The 25,587-nt window shown below is 41.6% G+C and overlaps 1 protein-coding gene across 1 annotated transcript in view; it reads right to left on the bottom strand.

Moving 5' to 3' along the window:
• Positions 1-25,587, bottom strand: part of LOC106568099 (F-box and WD repeat domain-containing 11-B) — a 38,810-nt gene that overhangs the window by 7,492 nt on the left and 5,731 nt on the right. The window contains exons 2-8 of the mRNA XM_014138130.3: positions 17,252-17,311; positions 16,527-16,749; positions 8,103-8,289; positions 7,812-7,902; positions 7,563-7,700; positions 7,263-7,381; positions 6,874-7,123 (exon numbers count right to left, since the gene is read on the bottom strand). Coding sequence (XP_013993605.1) covers positions 6,874-7,123; positions 7,263-7,381; positions 7,563-7,700; positions 7,812-7,902; positions 8,103-8,289; positions 16,527-16,749; positions 17,252-17,311 — 1,068 coding nt within the window. The remainder of the gene's footprint in view (positions 1-6,873; positions 7,124-7,262; positions 7,382-7,562; positions 7,701-7,811; positions 7,903-8,102; positions 8,290-16,526; positions 16,750-17,251; positions 17,312-25,587) is intronic.

The raw sequence follows: 25,587 nt of genomic DNA, 5'->3' as shown, positions 1-25,587 counted from the left end.
GGTGCGACAAACTAGGGTCTGAAGGACCTGCCTTGTTAAGGCAGAGCATGGCTTTATTATGACAGACTTCTCCCAATCTTAGCTACTACTGCATCAATATGTTTTGACCATGCCAGTTTACCATCTAGGGTTACTCCAAGCAGTTTAGCTCAATTTCCACATGATTTATTACAAGATTTAGTTGAGGTTCAGGGTTTAGTGAGTGTTTTGTTCCAAATACAATGCTTTTAGTTTTAGAAATATTTAGGACTAACTTATTCCTTGGCACCCACTCTGAAACTGCCGCTCTTTGTTGAGTGTTGCAGTCATTTCAGTCGCTGTAGTAGCTGACGTGTATAGTGTTGAGTCATCCGCATACATAGGCTTTACTAAACATCTACCCTGGGGAATTCCTGATTCTAACTGGATTATATTTGAGAGGCTTCCATTAAAGAACACCCTCTGTTCTTTTAGACAAGTAACTATTTATCCACATTCTAGCAGGGGGTGTAAAGCCATAACAAGTTTTTCCAGCAGCAGATTATGATCGATAATGTCAAAAGCTGCACTGAAGTCTAACAAGACAGCCCCCACAATCATTTTATCATCAATTTCTCTCAGCCAATCATCAGTAATTTGTGTAAGTGCTGTGCTTGTTTTGTGTCCATACCTATTAGCATGCTGAAATTGTTGTCAATTTGTTTACTGTGAAATAGCATTGTATCTGGTCGAACAGATTTTCCCCCAGAAGTTTACTAAGGGTTGGTAACAGGCTGATTGGTTGGCTACTTGAGCCAGTAAAGGGGGCTTTACTGTTCTTGGGTAGCGGAATGACTTCAGCTTCCCCCCAGGCCTGAGGTTACATGCGCTCTAGTAGGCTTAAATTGAAGATGTGGCAAATAGGAGTGGCAATATCATCTGCTATTATCCTTAGTAATTTTCCATCCAGATTGTCAGACCCCAGTGGCTTGTCATTGTTGATAGACAACAATTTTCACCTTTTCCACACCGACTTTACGGAATTCAAAAGTACAACTCTTGTCTTTCATAATTTGGTCCGATATACTTGGATGTGTAGTGTCAGCGTTTGTTGCTGGCATGTCATCCCTAAGTTTGCTTAACACGCCAATGAAAAAGTCATTAAAGTAGTTTGCAATATCAGTGGGCTTTGTGATGAATGAGCCATCTGATTCAATGAATGGAGCAGAGTGGCTTCCCCCCCCCCCAAAAAAATGTAATTCTTCTTAAGGCTAGGGGGCAGTATCCTGAATTTCCAGATGACTGATGTGCCCAAAGTAAACTGCCTGTTACTCAGGCCCTGAAGCTGGGATATGCATATAATTGGTAGATTTGGATAGAGAACACTGAAGTTTCTAAAACTGTTAAAATATTGTATGCGAGGATAACAGAACTGATATGGCTGGTGAAAACCGAGGAAAATCCATCCAGAATTGTTTTTCTTTTTTGGAGGAGGTCACAGGCCTTTTCAATGCAAGCCTATGGGATATACAAAAACAATAGCTCCAGGATTGCAGTTCCTATGGGTTCCACTAGACGTCAAGTCTTTAGAGGGTTTCAGGCTTGTTTATTGAAAAAAAGAACAAGTTGTTGTAGTTAATCCAAGGTGTTCTCAACAGGAAAGGTAGGCTTTTGGCCAGCGTGAATGAGGGCGTGCTCTTCGTTATTTTCCTTTTCTATTGAACACTGTTTATTCCGTCTGAAATATTATCGTTTAATTACATATTAGGGTACCTGAGGATTGATTAGAAACATTGTTTGACTTGTTTGGATGTAGTTTACCGGTAGCTTTTGTAGCTGGGACCCTTGGGATTGCAAACAGAGGAAGATCTTCAAAAAGGTAAGGGATTTATTTTATCGCCATTTGTGATTTTTGTGAAGCCGGTGCTGGTTGAAATATTATTTGTGGGGCGCTGTCCTCAGATAATCGCATGGTATGCTTTCGCCGTAAAGCCTTTTTGAAATCTGACAAAGCAGTTGGATTAACAAGAAGTTAAGCTTTTAAATGATGTAAGACACTTGCATGTTCATGAATGTTTAATATTTCCATTTTCTTATTTTGAATTTGGCGCTCTGCAATTTCACCGGATGTTGTCACAGGTGGACCACTAGCGGTCCGCAATCCCTAAGAGGTGCCCCAAAGCTTTTTACTATCAATCTTTATATAATTTATTTGTTTCATAGTGTCGTTTTCTTTTCATTTAGTTCAGTCACATGATTTCTTCAATTTGCAGTACATTTGCCAATCAGTTGGGCTGCCAGACTTAACTGCCATACCTTTTGCCTCATCCCTCTTAACCATACAATTATTCAATTCCTCATCAATCCAAGGGGATTTAACAGTTTTTACAGTCATTTTCTTAACGGGTGCATGCTTATTAGTAACTGAAATAAGTCGTTTCATAAATGCGTCAAGAGCAGCGTCTGGTTGATCCTCTTTACACACACAGACCAGCAAATATTCTTTACATCATCAACATATGAATCACTACAAAACTTATTGCATGACCTCATATATACTATATTAGGCCCAGCCTTTGGAACTTTGGTTTTCCTAGATATGGCTATTATATTGTGATCAATACATCCGATGGATTTGGATACTGCTTTAAAGCAAATATCTGCAGCGTTAGTAAAGATGTGATCAATACATGTTGATGATTTAATTCCTGTGCTGTTTGTAACTACTATGGTAGGTTGACTGACAACCTGATCCAGGTTGCGGGCACTGGTTACAGTTTGAAGTTTTTTCCCCTGAGTGGACAGCTTGATGATAGCCAGTCGATATTTATTAAAAAAAAAAGAAAAGAAAAATCACCCAGAAAATATACATCTCTGTTGATATCACATGCATTTCACACATATTATCCAGATACTGACTGATAGCACTTGGTGGTCTATAGCAGCTTCCAACAATAATGGGCTTTAAGTGAGGCAGATTAACCTGTAGCCATATTACGTTACAAGAATGTGGTTCTGAATATAGACCGCAACACCGCCTCGTTGGCATTTCTGTCTTTTCGGTAGATGTTATAACCATGTATTGCTACCACTGTATCAAAGGTATTATCTAAGTGAGTTTCAGAGAGAATATGAATGTAATCTGTTACAAGCAAGTTATTGACTTCATGGACCTTGTTTCTTAGGCTACATACGTTAATATGGGCTATTTTTTAGCACTTTCTGGGTTGCTTGATTGTTTTTAATGCTTTACTGGGAAGCTTAGAGGTAGACTTACTCATGTTATTTACATTGGAGTTGATAGTGCAGGGTGAGCTGCATAAAGTGGTCTACCTACTATTGCATACTGCCTCAGTGCTAACAGTAACTCGTTTATAGGCTCATGATTACTGCTTACAATAGCTGTAGGATAAACTGATGTATCGGTGCAATTAGAGGTACATAAATTAAGTTACTTACATTGTGTTTGCCAATGCCCCTAAGATCATGTACAGTTGATGCAGCATTATGATGACTCATTGTCACAATGGCAGGGATTAAGTGAGCTGGTCTTGGATCATTTACCAGTCATTGTTTCGACGCAGCCTTGAAATGCGTGGACAGAGTCCTGGAGCCAAGATGATTTGGATGAACTCCGTCATTCCTGTGGAGTATCTTATGTTTCCAGAAGGTGTCCAAGTTATCAATAAAACTGACTCCAGCAGAGCTACAGTAGTCTGTTAGCCAGATGTGTAATGCTAGCAGTCTGCTGAATTTTTCACACTTGCTGCCCAACAATGGTACTGGACCTGAAATTATTAGCCGTTTTTTTTGTCTTTTAAAGCTAAAATCTGTTATTTAAAATCACATTTCAAATGTTCCAAGCTAGTCCTCCTGATGTCGTTTGACTCCACATGGACTACCACAGTGTCAGCTCCTGGCATCTGCGGTAGAACAGTCGGAAGCAGCCTTGTTATGTCCTGTACTCGTGCTCCTGGATAGCACAGGGTTTTTGCCATAGAGCTGCCTATGATGACAGCTGGTGATGTTGAATGGGCCGGTCTCTCAGGCAGCCTCACCGTCTGGTGAGGCTGGGAGCTCCGAGGATCTGAACCCGAGGTAGAAGCCACCGGAGAGGGAGACAGAACAGAGGATGAAGGTAACTCCGGATCCAATCTTGATTGGGAAGCCACCAAGGACGAAGGCGCCGGAACCTCTGGATCCAGAGGCAAAGCCGTTTCTGGTCTGTGTCAGTTCCGGGCTCAACATCTACATGTAGACCCCTGTTGCCAGAGGACGCCTTCTTCAACTTCCACAGCGAGTGACGTACCTCCATGGCTGGCTGGTTGGGTCGAGAACAGTTCCGTTCTCGACGGAAGGTGGAGACCCCGTCGGGGATGGAACCCTGCCAAGCACCGGCCAGTCGGCTGTAGAGAGCCGACAACAGTGAAACGTTCACCAGACCAGAGCAGCATTCGTCTACTGGGGTGGAAGAAAAATAAAAAGTAGGTGGGTGTGGGTGGGTTCCCAAGTAGCTTATGTAGGTTTGCTTCTTGCTTGCTAAGAGTAGCTACTTCGCTCCTGTATTCCTCCACAAGCAAGCAGTTGCTACATTGAAAGTCAGCGTGGTCCACATTGTCCCGGAACAAAGCAAAGTAAACACAGCCCCTGTAATGTTGGAAACGTTCAATAGCGGCCTCCGTTTGAGTCCACGGAGCCAGCTAGGCTAGCTGGGCATTCGCGTCCCTCTCCCTATACGGAATCTGGCAGGATCCTGGGACAGATAGCAGCGCTCACAGCAATTTAGCACAACAGAGCCCCAGGTTTCAAAATAAAATAAAAGTATAGAAAAACACTGTCAGCTTTAAAACCGAGGTCGTTAGTTCAGCTTTCGACAGCGTGTAACAACAAAAAACATGTTGCGCTCTGATGACGTAGTGTCCTTTAGTAGTGGTTTCTTTGCAGCAATTCAACCATGAAGGCCTGATTCACACTGTCTCCTGTGAACAGTTGATGTTGAGATGTGTCTGTTACTTTAACTCTGTGAAGCATTTATTTGGCCTGCAATTTCTGAGGTTGGTAACTAATTAACGTATCCTGCAGAAGAGGTAACTCTGGGTCTTCCGTTCCTGTGGCGGTCCTCATGAGAGCCAGTTTCATCATAGCGCTTGATGGTTTTTGCGACTGCACTTGAAGAAATTGTCAAAGTTCTAGAAATTTTCCGGATTGACTGACCTTCATGTCTTAAATAATAATAATGGACTGTCGTTTCTCTTTGCTTTGAGCGGTTCTTGCCATAATATGGACTTTTACCAAATAATAATATGGTCTTTTACCAAATAGTGTTATCTTCTGTATGCAACCCCTATCTTGTCACAACACAACTGATTGGCTCAAACGCATTAAGAAGAAAATAAACTCCACAAATGAACAAGGCACACCTGTTAATTGAAATGCATTCCAGATGATTACCTCATGAACCGGTTTAAGAAAAAGCCAAGAGTGTGCAAAGCTGTTAAGGCAAAGGGTGGCTACCTTGAAGAAGATAAAATATATTTTGATTTAACACTTTTTTGGTTACTATATGATTCCATGTGTGTTATTTCATAGTTTTGATGTCTTCACTATTATTCTACAATGTAAAAATCTGTAAAAAGAAAAGAAAAACCCCTGGAATGAGTAGGTGTCCAAACTTTTGACTGGTACTGTAGGTATAATAGTAATACCCATATTTTGGGTGTAGAGTAACTGACTCTCCCAAACGCACACAAATTGCAGTCCCTCAATTATTTATTGGGGAAATGTTTTCAGAGCACTGGGACGTTGTGTGTGGGAGGCAGCGCAGTACGGAATGCCTTGGCCCGTCTCCCAGGGCGATGGGTGGGCTAACTAGGGTCTCTTTGTTCCTGGCTGCCCACAAATCCACTGTCTGGAAGACAGAGGCAAGCAGGTACAGGGCCGGAGCTGGGGCTAAGACTAGGGTTGTGGCTGAGACTGGGGATGAGGCTGAGGTGAGGAGACAGGCCCACAGTTTGGCCCAAAGAGGAGAGACGTCAGCTCTGAAATCTGGGTTTAGTCAGTGCTTCCCACAGCATGCATCACACGGTGGGCTAACTCCTCTATACTGTACTCTGCTAGACACTTCACAGAACAACTGAACTCAACTAGAATGAGAGGATTTGGTAGGTTTGGGTAGGAGGCACTTCATAGGCATGGCTGGCTTTTTATTCAAGTATCTTCGGTGAATGAATGATGACAAGCAGTGATGGGGATGGTAACTAGCTTTGGATTAAAACAGCCATGCTCATACAGAGCAGGGGGAAAGAACTAAAGCCCCCCATCAATTTAACTTACAGGAAGTACCATACACACTATATGACAAGCCAAAAAAAATGAAAGCCTGGTTAAATAAAAGGCAGGATGTGCAGTCAGTAGACTCTGAACCATACAAAACTAGTGGCTTTAGCAGAGTGCTGGAGGATCACTAAGACACATGAACAGGGTTGATGCCAAACGGTTGTCTTTGCAAGATCTGCAACATTTACTGGCCGAACAAGATCTCTAAAGCATGTAAGACAGGGTGTAAAAATATGGCTGTTGAGATCAAGATGCACAGGATCCACTGGGTTGGACAGGTGCTGAGGATGTCTCAAGAAAGGATCCATAAAGTAGCGCACAAATGGACACCAACTGTAAAATACAAGGAAGGCAGACCAAAGAATGTGGCGACAGACAGTGGTGGCTGAGCTGGATCTCTCAGGGGACCCAAGCTATAGCATGAGACTGTAGTGGCAGAGATCGAGGTCTTAGGTCCCAATACGGACGAAGAAGACCATGTCTTGTGTCACCGCAAAAGTACTAGAACATATGCTTGTTGAGATGGTGACATGCTTGAGGCTCTAGTGAGCTGACCCTGAGTGTTCGGGGCAGACTTGCCTTGATGGTACGGTCACCGGACGCTGACACGATGTACTTGTCATCGAAGTCCACCACATTGACCGCTGCTCTGTGGCCGACCAGAACGCGGCGCAGACTGATGTCGGTGGGTGAGGCCATGTCCCACACGGCAATGGAACGGTCCTTAGAGCACGTCACCATCAGACCGTTACAGAACCGCAAGTGGAGGACCGCCTCATTGTGGTGGATCAGAGTGTTCAGCACCTCCCCAGTGTTCACATCCCACACCCTGAGACGGAGAGAAATCATCAATATCAAACACAATATACGACATGCATATGCCACTCTTCTCTTCGATAAAACAAGTTTTGGAGCTTCCTGGAGCACAGGTAAGAGGACAACAGCAGAAGAGAGGGAGTGGTGCTGACCTGACAGTGGAGTCTGAGGAGCCGGTGACGATGACCCGCTCATCATACTGCAGGCACAACACTGAGCCTGTATGACCTGTCAGGATCTTCAGACACTCCAAAGACTGCTTATCCCAGATCTACACAGACAAGGCGGTGAGACATTTTTATCCCAAAATATGATCTATAAAAAAATTGACTAGACGTTGCAATGACACTTTGTAAGGGACTGTGTTCAAAATATGGATCTTGTTTTCAAAATATCCAGTAGGCATTAGAATATTTCCCCCCCTTCAGGCAAGAATAAACAGGAACACCAACCTTAATGGAGTTGTCTCGGAGGCCGCTGATGATCTTGTCGTCATCATACTGCAGACAGTAAACCCCCTTACTGTTCTCTGAGCGACACTGGATCCGCTGCAGATTGTGCCGACCACACCTCCAGTTAGCCTCGATCGTCTGCATGGAGGGAGAGGGGCGTGGAGCCAGGTCAGTGAATGGGAAACACAGGAAAGATCAGTGAGAGTAAGGTTAATGAGAGTGGGTAAGGGGAGCAGCAGCAGAACTCACCTCTATGTCCTGGATGATTTTGGGGTAAAGGGAGCGGTAGTAGGAGTTTGGTGGGACTTCTGTGGTTCGATTTTTGAACAAGTACTTCTCCCTAGGAGAGAGAACACATTCACTACGATTTTTTTTTTTTAAATGCACAAATACATTCATCTCAACAACATCAATTGTCTTTTTCTAAGGTGAGGACACTTGGATACAGTTTTGGAAACAGTCTATCATGTAGGTTCTTGAGAACAAATGGAAAGATAGTAATCCATGGTGGCCCAGCCAGTGGTGCCAGTCCGTACTCACCACTGGTGCCTCTCTGACAGGCCTTTCCAGAGGGGGTCTGTACGGACCATACGCTCTATGAGTTTCTTCCACAGCATGCCCTCTGAGATGACCCTCTGCCACTCCTTACACACCAGCTCTGCCGAGCAGAGAGAACGCGCATCCAAGAACGACAGGATGTTCTCCGCTATGTGGTCCAGACCCTGAGCTATAACCACAAGGAGAGACAACACAGTGCAACACAGTTTAACACAACGATTAGAAGTACATGTGTGTATCGCGAATGTTTGGATGAACTGAGTGTGTAAAGCGGTTTCCCTTGGAGCATGCAGTGGTGCTTAGGTGACATATTATGTGTTTGTGAATTCATTTGGGGCGTTAAATACAATTAGCTGTTGAAATTCTTTACAGAGTGATTATTATTTTTTACTTTTAATCCCATCCATTTTTTTCACCCAAGTCTGTTTCCACACGGACCCTTTTAAGCGCAACACAATGCACTCTGTCCTCTTCGTTGGCAGTAGCTACAGTCTCTTGTGGTGCTAAAACATCCACTATGTGCGCAGTTTTGAGTAACACATTTGAAGGAAAACCTACAGAAAGTTCAACCATAAAACACATTCACAAGCATTTCTTTAGATAACAGGGTAAAAAAAAATATCATTTGCACAGAAGTAACTAGTTAGTTATGCTAATCTTAGCTAGCTACCTAACCAAACGAGAATGGTTAGAATACCATGGCTGAATGCCTCTAGAGCTTCAACTCTATTATGTCACATGATTTAAAAAAAAATCAGAACTTAACATTCCATTTAGCTACAGTTGTTGTGAGTTCTCAGGTCAAGTTAAGCAACTTGTTCCAATACTAGTAGCAGGCAGCAGCTTGACTAGTTCATGTTGAAGAACATGGATGAGAAGTAGCCAAGACTAGATCTAATAGTGGTTTGATATTTTTCATCAACCTGGCTGATCTAGTGTCTTAGAAGAGTTTATTTTCTGTTTTCTTCCCTTATAATCCAAATAGGTAATACCTACAAACCAACGTGATGTGATTTAAAATGGAAACATCTTTAATGAAGGTCAAATTTGAACAATAAAACATGTGATTAATCGTAGTTGACTACAGAAAACCATGGGATTAACTCAATTATTTGAATTGTTTAACAGCCCTGGCTATAATATGGTAATGCTAACAACGCAATATCAAAACTGCAGTGTGTACCAAGCCCATTCATCAACTACCTTTATTCACGAAGGTATCTTCTAGCAGTTTTTTTTGTTAAGAGTCTGAACGTTAACACGCATCACGTACGATAAGGTTTTGGAAACATAAGGAATGCATCTTTCATATCAGCATGAAATAAATGTTCTAAAAACAAAACGGTTAAATTACTACTAGGGCTGTCCCAGACTTAAAAAAAATAACATTTTAAATGTGTTTTTTTCCATATACAGTGGGGGGGAAAAGTATTTGATCCCCTGCTGATTTTGTACGTTTGCCCACTTACAAAGAAATGATCAGTCTATAATTTTAATGGTAGGTTTATATGAACAGTGAGAGACAGAATAACCACCAAAAAAATCCAGAAAAACACGTAAAAAATGTTACAAAATGATTTCCATTTTAATGAGGGAAATAAGTATTTGACCCCTCTGCAAAACATGACTTAGTACTTGGTGGCAAAACCCTTGTTGGCAATCAGAGGTCAGACGTTTCTTGTAGTTGGCCACCAGGTTTGCACACATCTCAGGAGGGATTTTGTCCCACTCCTCTTTGCAGATCTTCTCCAAGTCATTAAGGTTGAGGCTGACGTTTGGCAACTTGAAACTTCAGCTCCCTCCACAGATTTTCTATGGGATTAAGGTCTGGAGACTGGCTAGGCCACTCCAGGACAATAATGTGCTTCTTCTTGAGCTACTCCTTTGTTGCCTTGGCCGTGTGTTTTGGGTCATTGTCATGCTGGATTACCCATCCACGACCCATTTTCAATGCCCTGGCTGAGGGAAGGAGGTTCTCACCCAAGATTTGACAGTACATGGCCCCGTCAAATGATGCGGTGAAGTTGTCCTGTCCCCTTAGCAGAAAAACACCCCCAAAGCATAATGTTTCCACCTCCATGTTTGACGGTGGAGATGGTGTTCTTGGGGTCATAGGCAGCATTCCTCTTCCTCCAAACACAGCAAGTTGAGTTGATGCCAAAGAGCTCCATTTTGGTCTCATCTGACCACAACACTTTCACCCAGTTGTCCTCTGAATCATTCAGATGTTCATTGGCAAACTTCAGACGGGCATGTATATGTATTCTTGAGCAGGGGGACCTTGCGGGCGCTGCAGGATTTCAGTCCTTCACGGCGTAGTGTGTTACCAATTGTTTTCTTGGTGACAATGGTCCCAGCTGCCTTGAGATCATTGACAAGATCCTCCCGTGTAGTTCTGGGCTGATTCCTCACCGTTCTCATGATCATTGCAACCCCACGAGGTGAGATCTTGCATGGAGCCCCAGGCCGAGGGATATTGACAGTTCTTTTGTGTTTCTTCCATTTGCGAATAATCGCACCAAATGTCACCTTCTCACCAAGCTGCTTGGCGATGGTCTTGTAGCCCATTCCAGCGTTGTGTAGGTCTACAATCTTGTCCCTGACATCCTTGGAGAGCTCTTTGGTCTTGGCCATGGTGGAGAGTTTGGAATCTGATTGATTGATTGCTTCTGTGGACAGGTGTCTTTTTTACAGGTAACAAGCTGTGGTTAGGAGCACTCCCTTTAACTTGTTATGGATAGGGGGCAGTATTTTCACAGCTGGATAAAAAAACGTACCCGATTTAATCTGATTATTACTCCTGCCCAGAAACTAGAATATGTATATAATTATTAGCTTTGGATAGAAAACACTCCAAAGTTTCTAAAACTGTTTGAATGGTGTCTGTGAGTATAACAGAACTCATTTGGCAGGCCAAAACCTGAGAAGATTCCAAACAGGAAGCGCCCTCTCTGACCATTTCTTGGCCTTCTTGATCATCTCTATCCAAAACAGGGGATCTCTGCTGTAACGTGACATTTTCTAACGCTCCCATAGGCTCTCAGAAGGCGCCAGAATGTTGAATGATGACTTTGCAGGCCATGGCTGAAAAACATTAGCGCATTTGGTAAGTGGTCGATCTGAGAACAATGAGACTGGCGCACGTGTGCACGAGACGACTCCATGTTTTAATTTTCAGTCTTTGAACGAAAACAACGACTCCCGGTCAGAATATTATCGCTTTTTTACGAGAAAAATCGCATAAAAATTGATTTTAAACAGCGTTTGACATGCTTCGAAGTACGGTAATGGAATATTTAGATTTTTTTTGTCACGAAACGCGCCGGGCGCGTCACCCTTCGTTACCCTTCGGATAGTGCCTTGAACGCACAACAAAACGCCGCTATTTGGATATAACTATGGATTATTTGGAACCAAACCAACATTTGTTATTGAAGTAGAAGTCCTGGGAGTGCATTCTGACGAAGAACAGCAAAAGTAATAACATTTTTCTTATAGTAAATCTGAGTTTGGTGAGTACCAAACTTGGTGGGTGTCAAAATAACTAGCCCGTGATGGCGAGCTATCTACTCAGAATATTGCAAAATGTGCTTTCACCGAAAAGCTATTTTAAAATCGGACACCGCGATTGCATAAAGGAGTTCTGTATCTATAAATCTTTATATAATTATGTTTTTTGTGAATGTTTATCGTGAGTAATTTAGTAAATTCACCGGAAGTGTTCGGTGGGAATGCTAGTTCTGAACGTCACATGCTAATGTAAAAAGCTGGTTTTTGATAAAAATATGAACTTGATTGAACAAAACATGCATGTATTGTATAATATAATGTCCTAGGAGTGTCATCTGATGAAGATCAAAGGTTAGTGCTGCATTTAGCTGTGGTTTTGTTTTTTGTGACATTATATGCTAGCCTCTATGGGCTAGGTGGGACGCAGGCGTCCCACCCGTGGTGCACTCCATCAACAGCAGGTGCATTTCAAGAGCGGCAAATTTGAATCCAAATAAATGTCAAAATTCAAATTTTTCAAACATACAACTATTTTACACCCTTTGAAAGATAAACATCTCCTTAATCTAACCACGTTTTACGATTTCAAAAAGGTTTTACGGCGAAAGCATAAATTTAGAGTATGTTAGGACAGTACATTTACAAGAGTTGTGTGTAATGTTTTGTCAATTCAAAGACAGGGTCACCAAAACCATAAAACCAGCTAAAATGATGCACTAACCTTTTACAATCTCCATCAGATGACACTCCTAGGACATTATGTTAGACAATGCATGCATTTTTAGTTCTATCAAGTTCATATTTATATCCAAAAACAGCGTTTTACTATGGCATTGATGTTGAGGAAATCGTTTCCCTCCAATAACCGGCAGTCAAGTCAGCATCACAAATTAAATAATTAAAATTATTAAACATTGGTAAAATATTATATTGTCATTTAAAGAATTATAGATTTACATCTCTTGAAAGCAATCAACTTGCCAGATTTAAAAATAACCTTACTGGGAAATCACACTTTGCAATAATCTGAGCACTGCGCCCAGAAAAATACGCGTTGCGATACAGACTAGTCGTCATGTTGGGGAGATCTAAAATCGAAAATACTATGTAAATAATCCATTACCTTTGATTCTCTTCATCAGATGTCACTTCCAGGTATCACAGGTCCATAACGAATGTAGTTTTGTTCAAAAAAGCTCATCATTTATGTCCAAAAATCTCCGTCTTGTTAGCACATGATCTAAGCGCGCCGGACTTCACTTCATGAACGAGGGGAAAAAAATATATTTACGTTCGTTCAAACATGTCAAACGTTGTATAGCATAAATCATTAGGGCCTTTTTTAACCAGAACATGAATAATATTCAAGGTGGACGAATGCATACTCTTTTATAACGTATTGGAACGAGGGTACCCAACATGAACTCGCGCGCCAGGTGTCTAATGGGCCATCATCGTTCCATGGCTCTTGTTCGGTCAGATCTCCCTCCAGAAGACTCAAAACACTTTGTAAAGGCTGGGGACATCTAGTGGAAGCAATAGGAAGTGCCAAAATATTCCTCAGCCCCTGTGTTTTTCAATGGCATAGGTTTAAAGGTAATACAACACATCAGGTATCCACTTCCTGTCAGAAAATGTCTCAGGGTTTTGCCTGCCAAATGAGTTCTGTTATACTCACAGACACCATTCAAACAGTTTTAGAAACTTTAGAGTGTTTTCTATCCATATATAATAAGTATATGCATATTCTAGTTACTGGGTAGGATTAGTAACCAGATTAAATCGGGTACGTTTTTTTTATCCAGACGTGCAAATACTGCCCCCTAGCCCTAACAGGCTAGCTTGAAAAATGGGTGTCTGATTATTTCTGGCTGGGTACTCTGCTGACATAATCTAATGTTTTGCTTTCGCTGTAAAGCCTTTTTGAAATCGGACAGTGTGTTAGATAAAGGAGAGTCTTGTCTTTAAAATGGTGTAAAATAGTCATATGTTTGAAAAATGGAAGTTTTCGGATTTGAGGAGTTTGTATTTCGCGCCACGCCTATCATTGGATATTGGAGCAGGTGTTCCGCTAGCGGAACGTCTAGATGTAAGAGGTTAATTAAGAATGTGCTCCTAATCTCAGCTTGTTACCTGTATAAAAGACACCTGGGAGCCAGAAATCTTTCTGATTGAGAGGGGGTCAAATACTTATTTCCCTCATTAAAATGCAAATCAATTTATAACATTTTTGACATGCGTTTTTCTGGATATTTTTGTTGTTATTCTGTCTCTCACTGTTCAAATAAACCTACTATTAAAATTATAGACTGATCCTTTATCAGTGGGCAAACGTACAAAATCAGCAGGGGATCAAATACTTTTTTCCCCTCACTGTATGTATGTATGTATGTATGTATGTATGTATGTATGTATGTATGTAGGCATGTACACATACACACCATATGTGTTTTAAGAAAATCAGCTAGATGCACTGAGTTTGTCTGGTGCTCTCAGCTTATGGTTTGATACCTCAAGGAGGGCACCAGAGAGCTCGATAACCAGAAGGAGGAAAGAAAAAAAAACGAATTATTCTCCTCCCTCTCCTGCTGGCTTTCACAGATTCTGCCATTACTCTCCTGAAATTGCCAGTAGTGCAGCAACCTTTCTCATGTGGAATGCCAATTTGTACCAGTCTGCGTGACAGTTATGGTTTTCATTATGCACATTTTCATTAAACAGATTTAAATGTATAATAATGTCTTCATATCGAAAAATCATTGTCATGTGGTTAATCACTATTCTATCCAACTATAAACCTAAAAAGGTACTCATATTGACAACTATGTAAAAATAGCCTACCTAAAGTCAACAAATAAAAACATTGCAGCCTGCAGGTAGAACATATCCTGATAAAAATAAAATATCCTATAAATCACATTGTTGCAGACAGGCCATGTCTAGCCAAACTTGAAACATTGTATCAACTATTAACTTAGTTCAGGGCCAAAGCTTGCAACATTGTATAAAATATTCTGGGCCCGACAGACACAGCTGTAGGGTATTTGCGCAAGGGATAAGAAGCAGTTCTTGACTTGGACAGGAGCTCACCGAAGCGGAGTACCGGCACCTCAAATGTTCCACTGTGAGCTCCTGTTCCTCTTTTAGAAGATTAGCTCAAAAGTATTGTGGAGCTCCTGCATCTAAATATAAAACAGTACAGGCACCCAAAAGGAGTACCGGAACCTATTTCAGTCCAAGTCAAGAACTGATAAGAAGTCTATTTTATGACTTTTCCACTGGATCAGAGCTTAACATTCATCTCTTTCACGCTGAGTGGTTATCGAAAGAAAGAGAGCTGGAAAGATCTTTCAAATATATTGAGGAACTATTGTAATTCTCAATGGATGTAAAAATATACTTTGTTTGCTTGGTGTTTGAGGTGAAGAAAATATTACTTTGCGAAGCTCCACAGTTCATTAGTGCGTTAAGCTAATCAGAAATGCTAACACATCCCAAAATGGCTACATTTCTATGCCTACATTTGCGCGCAGGCCAGGTAGCCTATAGACCTACTTCTATGAGTGGGCGTCCTTACTCAACATTGACAGGATTGCTCCAAACAAAAAGGCAATGACTAAATTGACAGAACTCATAAACGGAATTAAATAAACAAAAACTTGTTTCTCAGAAGTGTAGCATAGGTTGTGCACTCAGCAAACAATGTGTCCACTCAGTCAATGAGTACAGGAAGGCAGGAATAATAATATTGAATGCATTAAAATAAATTACTGTAACCAAAGTAACAAACATTGTAGATTAGAAAATTATAGGAATTAAAAAGGTAAATGTACTACTGGTAATATACGTAATGGGGAATTGATAGGCACTAACAATTCCCACAATGAAGTTATGAAACAATGAATGTGCACAAATTGGCGAGAGAAAGCGCATTCTAGAGAGAGAAGTGCATTGTGCATCTGGGCACATGGTCAATCCGTCATCTGCATTGGCCATGCAGCATTATCGGTGATATGGCCTCAGCAGAAGTGAGGGCATTCATACTTCTTGCACTTCACAGAGCAGTGCAGAGCTGTTGTCAAGGAAGTGACTGCGTGTTCATACAAGATGTACCGCCCCCCACCTACCATCAACCAATCATGTCAATGTGGAGCTATCACATTGACACAAAATTTGGGAGGCGCATGGCGATGCGGTACAGAGCTCGATTTGGCCTTCGCATGCCTCAGCAATTGCATCACACCCTCCATATGGAGCCTCAGACCACATTTTCAAATCAAGAATACATTTGCTTTATGTCAGGCCTCCGCAATGAATTAGTTCACTGAGATGAGTTGAAATAATAATAAAACACACAAAACCAGTCAAGTTTGCTATTTTCCACATTGTACAACAAAGACATAAAAAATATGAAATATCACATATGGAATCATGTAGTAACCAAAAAAAGCATAAAACAAATCCAAACATATTTTATATTTCAGATTCTTCAAATAGCCACCCTTTGCCTTGATGACAGCATTGCACAGTCTTGGCATATTCTCAACCAGCTTCATGAGGTCGTCACCTGGAGTGCTTTTCAATTAAGGAAAACAGAGGCAACCACCTGTGCTAATTAGCCATCTAGCGTGCATGAACACCTATGTGTAAGCGTAACTGGAGAAGTGTAGTTCATCAGCTGGAGGTACACACAGCCGTATGGATCTGTGCAAACCTACTACAGTAAGTGTACATTTTTTATTTGAAAGATTATTTCTCACTGATATGAAAGATAAGTTCCATACGTTTCAAAAAACAATGACTGACATTTCTAAACGTTAAAACAGAGCGTCGGGATTGTAGTTCACATGGTCCCATAAGGCATCATGGGTTCTAGAGAGCAAGTGTGTACCATACCTGGCAGAGCAGTGATGAAGTCCCTTTGGAGCATGGGTTTGAGGTAGGAATTGATGTGGCCGTGTTGGTAGTGGCACATGCGTGAGATCAGGTGTTCTACAAACTCCACCTGGTCAGCCTCAGACCACTGGTCAAACAGCTGGATGCACACTTCCTTCTCCTTCTCATAGTTCCCTTCCGATGGTCGCTTCCTTGAGCCTGTCATTGGACCGTTCGTGATCGTCTGAACACAGAGGAGGATAGGTTATAAACCAGAGCTTCAGTCTACATGACTCTCTTGTCAAATGAGGGATAGCTTTGGGCCTTAATCCTGCTAAACAGTGTACCGAACTCTATGGGCCGGTTTCCCTGACAATCTTATTGTGCATTCTTAAGTCCAGATCTTGCCTTAATCTGTGTCTGGGAAACTGGCTTTATATGTTGAGTATGGTTTTGGTACATGTAGATTGCCTTTTCAAATCGCTGGCTAAGAAGATATTGTGCTATGAGAAAAGTGTTTTTCTGACAAAAGGCTACACTGTAGTCTAGCATTAGTACACTCACTTTCACTGAGCACTGTAAACAATGGCTAGATTGTCAAGATTGATAGCACACTTTTAAGAGAAGTATGAAGACAAAAAAGTATAGATAAACCATTAGTGTATGTGCTCTTTGAGGTGGACTAGGCTAATAAGCTTCCATTACACTTCAGTGAATGACTGTCTGGCCGTGGACAGTTTGCTCACCTTGAACACTGTGGTTTTCTTTGATCGTTCATCTGTCTGGGAGTCCATGAAAGTGGAGTTCTGAGGGGGAGGAGAGAGAGAGAGACACAGGCCATTAGTACATCAAGAGACACATACTATTCATTAATAGCCAGCCCAAACCTTCTGGTCCAAACTGCACAACATCCAATTTACTATGGGGACCAAATTACAATGCCAGGCTAGGAGGCTTGCCATAATTTCTCATCTGAAGAAGTTGTCAGTCAAAGTAAACTAACTCCTTGAGCGTCGGGAGCTGGATTTAATTTATGTTAGCGGATGCTTTTTGGATATGAGGGGGAGGGAAGAATCCATGGCTGGTCAACAGCTGCCCCTTCTCCAGACCTGCAAAGCCATGTCAATCTGAAATCTGTATTCAAAAGATTGACATGAAATCAGACCTTGTTAGGTTGGATGTGCAAGGTAATTTATGATTTAGCCTAATAACACCAGATGGACTGATAACAGCATTTGTATCCTGAGGGGTTTCATTGCCACCCCATTTTTATGTGTGTGTGTCCTGGCCTCCTACAAAAAAAGAAAATACAGTAGTGACTGCATACATTTCATTTAATGCAAGTCGCTCTGGATAAAAGCGTCTGCTAAATGACTAAAATGTAAAATGTAGAAGTGTGAGGGTGTTTGTCTGGAGCGACAAATTACCTACAACTGAACCTCCCGGTATATGCGTGTTGCCAAAACACATGCAGTTGATGTTGCATACATTACTCCTGCCTGTATCCACAAAAAATAAAATAATCATAATAATTTGCGCCACCATTTCCTGGTTGCTAAAATTCAAATAGTTAGCCTAATTTCAGTTTGTGACAAAACAAGCAAGTATAGTGTAAAGTATCATTGTACCATCGAAACCGCTGTGAAATACAATATTTTTGGTTACGGAAAATATATTTTCAGCTGTTTGAAGCTTTGTACAAAACCAAAAGAAATGCAAAAATGAAACTTAACACAAAGCATAGAAATAGTGCACATAGAACAGATGTACCACTTCTTAGATTTGCTTTCAATGAGAACGACAGCTCTATAACACATTATGTGAATTTGGTCAGGTCGCCCCATAAAAAAGTTACATATTGCAATTTTAAGTGAGTGTCATATGACACTAGCCAAACATATGTCACAAGCTTAGACTGGCATGCTCTGTCCAATAGAAAAGCACAGGACTAGGCGGCTAACGTTACTTTGTAAGATAGTGATAGTGACATATTGTGTGGAAACAGAGGAATGATCGACATGGACAAAGATTTTCTAAGGTGACAAAACAGAGAACACTGGATGGAACAAATGCACCGATGGAGGTGCATAACCACTGTCAGTAGCTAGCTATATTATAAGACAAGTGGATGACAGCAATCTATGGATGGCTAAATGAAAAATATAATCTACAGGTAGCTAGCTAATATTAATTCCTAGCTAACCTAACATAGCAGACCTAAAATAAACTAGCTAGTTGTTACAGAGAGGAAGAGGTGAAGCAAGAGAGAACTGGGCCCAAAATCTCTTCTCCAGCAGGCGGCATATTTCTTGCCCACCAAGTGAGAAGTTAAGGTAAAATTTGTTTTTGCATTCTGAAGTTGCTAACCAAGCAGGTTGCTCGTTAGTTATGTCCTCATGTTTTGATCCAATTCTAATTGTATTCATTCAACATTGCTATGCTAAACAAATCATTGTCATGTCGCTACCTAGCAGAGATTCAATGAGACAAGAACTTCAATATATACTGCTCAAAAAAAAGGGAACAAACAACACAATGTAACTCCAAGCCAATCACACTTCTGTGAAATCAAACTGTCCACTTAGGAAGCAACACTGATTGACAATACATTTCACATGCTGTTGTGCATATGGAATAGACAACAGGTGGAAATTACAGGCAATTAGCAAGACACCCCCAATAAAGGAGTGGTTCTGCAGGTGGTGACCACAGACCACTTCTCAGTTCCTATGCTTCCTGGCTGATGTTTTGGTCACTTTTGAATGCTGGCGGTGCTTTCACTCTAGTGGTAGCAGGAGACGGAGTCTACAACCCACACAAGTGGCTCAGGTAGTGCAGCTCATCCAGGATGGCACATCAATGAGAGCTGTGGCAAGAAGGTTTGCTGTGTCTGTCAGCGTAGTGTCCAGAGCATGGAGGCGCTACCAGGAGACAGGCCAGTACATCAGGAGACATGGAGGAGGCCGTAGGAGGGCAACAACCCAGCAGCAGGACCGCTACCTCTGCCTTTGTGCAAGGAGGAGCAGGAGGAGCACTGCCAGCGCCCTGCAAAATGACCTCCAGCAGGCCACAAATGTGCATGTGTCTGCTCAAACGGTCAGAAACAGACTCCATGAGGGAGGTATGAGGGCCCGACGTCCACAGGTGGGGGTTGTGCTTACAGCCCAACACCGTGCAAGACGTTTGGCATTTGCCAGAGAACACCAAGATTGGCAAATTCGCCACTGGCGCCCTGTGCTCTTCACAGATGAAAGCAGGTTCACACTGAGCACATGTGACAGAGTCTGGAGACATTTACATTACATTTACATTTACGTCATTTAGCAGACGCTCTTATCCAGAGCGACTTACAGTAGTGAATGCATACATTTCATACAATTTCATACATTTTTTTTTTTTCTGTGCTGGCCCCCCGTGGGAATCGAACCCACAACCCTGGCGTTGCAAACACCATGCTCTACCAACTGAGCTACAGGGAAGGCTGAGACGCCATGGAGAACGTTCTGCTGCCTGCAACATCCTCCAGCATGACCGGTTTGGCGGTGGGTCAGTCATGGTGTTGGGTGGCATTTCTTTGGGGGGCCGCACAGCCCTCCATGTGCTCGCCAGAGGTAGCCGGACTGCCATTAGGTACCGAGATGAGATCCTCAGACCCCTTGTGAGACCATATGCTGGTGCGGTTGGCCCTGGGTTCCTCCTAATGCAAGACAATGCTAGACCTCATGTGGCTGGATTGTGTCAGCAGTTCCTGCAAGAGGAAGGCATTGATGCTATGGACTGGCCCGTCCGTTCCCCAGACCTGAATCCAATTGAGCACATCTGGGACATCATGTCTCGCTCCATCCACCAACACCACGTTGCACCACAGACTGTCCAGGAGTTGGCAGATGCTTTAGTCCAGGTCTGGGAGGAGATCCCTCAGGAGACCATCCGCCACCTCATCAGGAGCATGCCCAGGCATTCTAGGAGGTCATACAGGCACGTGGAGGCCACACACACTACTGAGCCTCATTTTGACTTGTTTTAAGGACATTACATCAAAGTTGGATGAGCATGTAGTGTGGTTTTCCACTTTAATTTTGAGTGTGACTCAAATCCAGACCTCCATGGGTTGATAAATTGGATTTCCATTGATTATTTGTGTGTGATTTTGTTGTCAGCACATTCAACTATGTAAAGAAAAAAGTATTTAATAAGATTATTTCATTCATTCAGATCTAGGATGTTATTTTAGTGTTCCCTTTATTTTTTTGAGCAGTGTATTGAATACATTTCATATAGGCCTACATAGGCAACAACTACTGTTAGCGAGTCAGAACTAACCAAGCTAGTTGGTGAGGTTAGTGACATTTCCATTGATGGCACAAAACTGGAAGAACTATCCATGGTACTGAAGCTGGTTGGTGACAGCCAGCACTCGCCTCTTCTTTGGCGGAGAACGTAACGTCCCACTCATTCCGTTGCAAGCTAAAATGGTACTCCATCACTTTCCGATCTCCATGTTAGGGGCTGCCAATAACTATTAAGTGAGCTCTAACACCAACTCAGACAATATTTCCCTTGCCTCCAGGCCCGTATCGGATACATTTTGGATTCTGAAGTTGCAACCCAAGCTGGCTGGTCGTTAGTTATTTTCTCATATTTTGACCCAGTCATTGATTCTAAGTCATTCTAATCATATCCAATAGGCCTACACAGGATGCACTGTGCTGGTTAATTAATAAAATGGAATTCTGAGTGTTTATGGTTTCTTAGGGGTAGGGGGGATGGCAGTAATGCAATATTTTTTCCAGGGCTAAAATGTAAAACACGAAGCAACCAAACTCCTGCTTTATATAAAATATTTTGTGCTATAGTTTGGAGAAAAATCAAGTGACTCTGGGACAGTGGTTCAAACTCATAAAAGACCCAACCTCGTCCACTTACTCTCGCCTTATGCCCTTGGGGGAATCCATCACCATCTTGTAGGGCGGTCGAAATGATTAGCCAAGCAAGGGAAGTTTGCAACGTAAGCCCCTTAGCCCTCGTTTTTAGTAGAGTTTGCGAGTGTACAATTATGTTCACTCCGGGGCCTGAAACTGCCCATAATTCAATTCGCAACAATGGAACATCTGCTAAAAAAAAATAAAAACATCAATGGCGAAGTCAACATACAAGTGTAAGTAAAAGCTAAATGTAAAAAAAGGTTAGAAATTGTGCTACTAATGCACAAATACGTCTCGTAATGTTTGTTCGGTTAGCTTTCAGAAATTGTAGAAATAAAACATTTTCCTTCTTCATTAGTTCCAGCTAGGCAGACTAATGTTAGTTAACTATCAGAGTAGGAGTATATTAATAATTATATAGTAAATAAGTAGACATGCAATCATAATTGACTGTAGCGCATAGAAAGCACCCACAAGCTACCAGTGGCTGAAAACACAATCATTGCGGGATGAACGAGGGACAAATTTCTGGGCAAGGGCAGTCCATTTAAAAATCATTCCTTGAGGAGGGGGCTCAAGATGGCGGCATGAGAGGGTGTAACATTTCTAGCCGAGGAACAATTTTAGGCTTCTCTCACAGTTGCAATTTTGTCTAGCCATACAATGTAGCTATTTTGAATAATTTTGTAATTAATCAAACCATTGAAATATATTTGACGATTTCTAACAAACAAGCTAGCTATTGAAAAATTTCAGCATGTTTAGTTAAGTTAGCTAGCTACCGTCTTCATAGCTAGTATCATGGAATCAGGACATGACCAAACTGTTGCTGGGATAATGGATGTTTTAACTTCCAAGGAGAAAAGAGGCATTGCTGAAACTCACTCATATGCTTGCAGTGTAAAAAAAGGGGGGGGGGTGAATGTTATTCATACCAGAATACCCCAACCAAGGAGCAACTTCCAAAGAAGCTGAGAAGTGAACCATCACTGAGCCAGCTACAGGAGAACATTGTCCGTATCCTTAGGGCTTAAAAATCAAAGCGCGCAGATGACATCATGGATTTGGTGAAAAAGAAGACTATCAGCATCATTTACCTGAAGAAAGCAATTGATTTCAATGCTGAGGAAGTAAAAACTCTGAAGCAGCAGAACGCAACATTGAAAACTCAGGTTGCAAATCAGAAGAAACTCACTGAAATGGAGTCAAAAGGTAAACGGGAATGACCGGTATGGTCGGAGACGGAATCTTCGAATTTATGGAATAGCAGAAAAATCTGACAAGAACATCAAAGCAAGAGTGAAGGACATTTGCAGGGCAATAGTCCTGGAGGAGGGGGGGGGCGAAACTTTGTTGCAGGTTCTCTGGATGTAGTGCAACCCCTGGATAGGCTGAGAGACGGGGAAAACAACCAGCCACCACGACCAGTGATCATGAGATTCATCTCCAGGACAGCGAGGGATCCGACATGGAAAAGTGAAAAGAAAAAATGACCATTTAAAGAACAACAAGCTGAGGTTCAAGGAGGATCTGACAGCATTTGACAAAGAAGCTTGGAATCATCTGTGGCCGATGATTGAGAGAGCAAGGAAGGAGGGAAAAGTGCTTACCTTGCGGGAGCCAAGGATTTTGTTAATGGAAGGGAAATTCATGCTGACGTCTAGCTTGTTGACTGCTGGATTTAACAAGTGAGTTGTGCAGGACTGAGTATTATCTGCATCTGATAAAACTTTATATTTCTTGAGGAAGAGCATTGTTCGTGTGAGCCAAGTGTTTGTTTTTTTTATGGCAGGGAAATTCACACTGACACTTAATGTTAGCTTGATGGCTATTCATTTTACCAATCAATGGCACAAAGTTATTTGCAATTGTATGGAAATACACATACATACATACATACATAGTTGAAATCGGAAATTTACATACACTCAGGTTGGAGTCATTAAAACTCGTTTTTCAACCACTCCACAAATTTCTTGTTAACAAACTATAGTTTTGGCAAGTCGGTTAGGAGATCTACTTTGTGCATCACACAAGTCATTTTTCCAGCAACGGTTTACAGACAGATTATTTCACGTATAATTCACTGTATCACAAATTCAGTGGGTCAGAAGTTTACATACAGTAAGTTCACTGTGCCTTTAAACAGCTTGGAAAATCAAAAGAAATCAGCCAAGACCTCAGAAAAAAAATTGTGGACCTCCACCAATCAGGTTCATCCGTGGGCGCAATTTCCAAATGCCTGAAGGTTCATCTGTACAAGCAATAGTACGCAAGTATAAACACCATGAGACAACGCAGCCATCATACCGTTCAGGAAGGAGACACGTTCTGTCTCCAAAAGATGAACGTACTTTTGTGTGAAAAGTGCAAATCAATCCCAGAACAGCAGCAAAGGACCTTGTGAAGATGCTGGAGGAAACAGCTACAAAAGTATCTATATCCACAGTAAAACAAGTCCTATATTGATGTAATCTGAAAGGCAGCTCAGCAAGGAAGAAGCCACTGCTCCAAAACCACCATAAAAAGACAGACTACGGTTTGCAACTGCACATGGAGACAAAGATCGTACTTTTTGGAGAAATGTCCTCTGGTCTGATGAAACAAAAATAGAACTGTTTGGCCATAATGACCATCGTTATGTTTGGAGGAAAAAGGTGAAGCTTGCAAGCCAAAGAACACCATCCCAACCGTGAAGCACGGGGGGGGGGGGCATCATGTTGTGGGGGGTGCTTTGTTGCAGGAGGGACTGGTGCACTTCACAAAACAGATGGCATCATGAGGTAGGGAAATTATGTAGATATATTGAAGCAACATCTCAAGACATCAGTCAGGAAATTAAAGCTTGATCGCAAATGGGCCTTGCAAATGGACAATGACCCCAAGCATACTTCCAAAGTTGGGGCAAAATGGCTTAAGGACAACAGAGTCAAAGTTTTGGAGTGGCCATCACAAAGCCCTGACCTCAATCCCATATAAAATTTGTGGGCAGAATTGAAAAAGCGAGTGCGAGCAAGGCGGCCTAAAAACCTGCCTCAGTTACACCAGCTCTGTCAGGAGGAATTGGCCAAAATTCACCCAACTTATTGTGGGAAGCTTGTGGAAGGCTACCTGAAATATTTGACCCACGTTAAACAATTTAAAAGGCAATTCTACCAAATACTAATTGAGTGTATGCACACTTCTGACCCATTGGGAATGTGATGAAAGAAATAAAAGCTGAAATAAATCACTCTACTATTATTCTGACATTTCACATTCTTAAAATAAAGTGGTGATCCTGACCTAAGACAGGACATTTTTACTAGGATTAAATGTCAGGAATTGTGAAATACTGTGTTTAAATGTATTTGGCTAGGGTGTAAGTAAACTTCCGACTTCAAATGTATGTAAGTGTATATATATATATATATATAACATTTAGGTCAACCACTTGCATGGTGCAAAGGACTGTTTTTATTTGCAACTAGTAAGAACTTTTCTTTGTGAGAACCCGCTTCCTGTGAACCTACACAGGTTAAATATTCTTCATATAGTCACTGTAATAGTAAATGTCCATTTCTGTTTTTTCTATTAATACCAGGGGAATGGGTAATATTTTGAAAAGGAAATCTTTATTTTTGTATTTTAAGGGTAAGAGTGCCGACTTTGATTTCATTCAAGAAACTCATGCCTGTTCCACAGATACTGAGTTTTGGAAGTGTCAATGGGGGAATGATATTGGTACTAATCGGTCTTCAGGTGTCGCTATTTTAAAAGGCAACTTTTAGGGTCATATATTGAGTCATGAAGCAGATAATACAGGGAAATGGATTATATTATTGGTAGATGTCAACCACATTCAATTCATTGTTGTAAATATTTATGCTACCAATAACAAGTCAAGTAACTATTTTATTTAGAGACATTGAGAGGAAAATAAGTACAATTATGTCTAAATTTCCATTGGCCAAAGTAAAAAGGGTGGAGATTTTAATACAGTGTTACATGATAATCTAGATAGATGGCCTCCTAAGGTTAGCAATTATGTTTGTGAGATAAGGAATATATGTCTACGGTTAGGTGTTCTAGATATTTGTAGAAATAAGAACCCAGATAAGATGATGTTTACATGGAGTACCAAAGATGTATCTATACAATTCCGTATTGATTTCTGG

The sequence above is a fragment of the Salmo salar genome, chromosome 13 (assembly GCF_965601325.2).
Source record: "Salmo salar chromosome 13, fSalSal1, whole genome shotgun sequence".
In the NCBI taxonomy this organism is placed as follows: domain Eukaryota; kingdom Metazoa; phylum Chordata; class Actinopteri; order Salmoniformes; family Salmonidae; genus Salmo; species Salmo salar.
The sequence above is the reverse complement of the archived record's forward strand: the minus strand, read 5'-3'. Positions and strand labels throughout refer to the sequence as shown.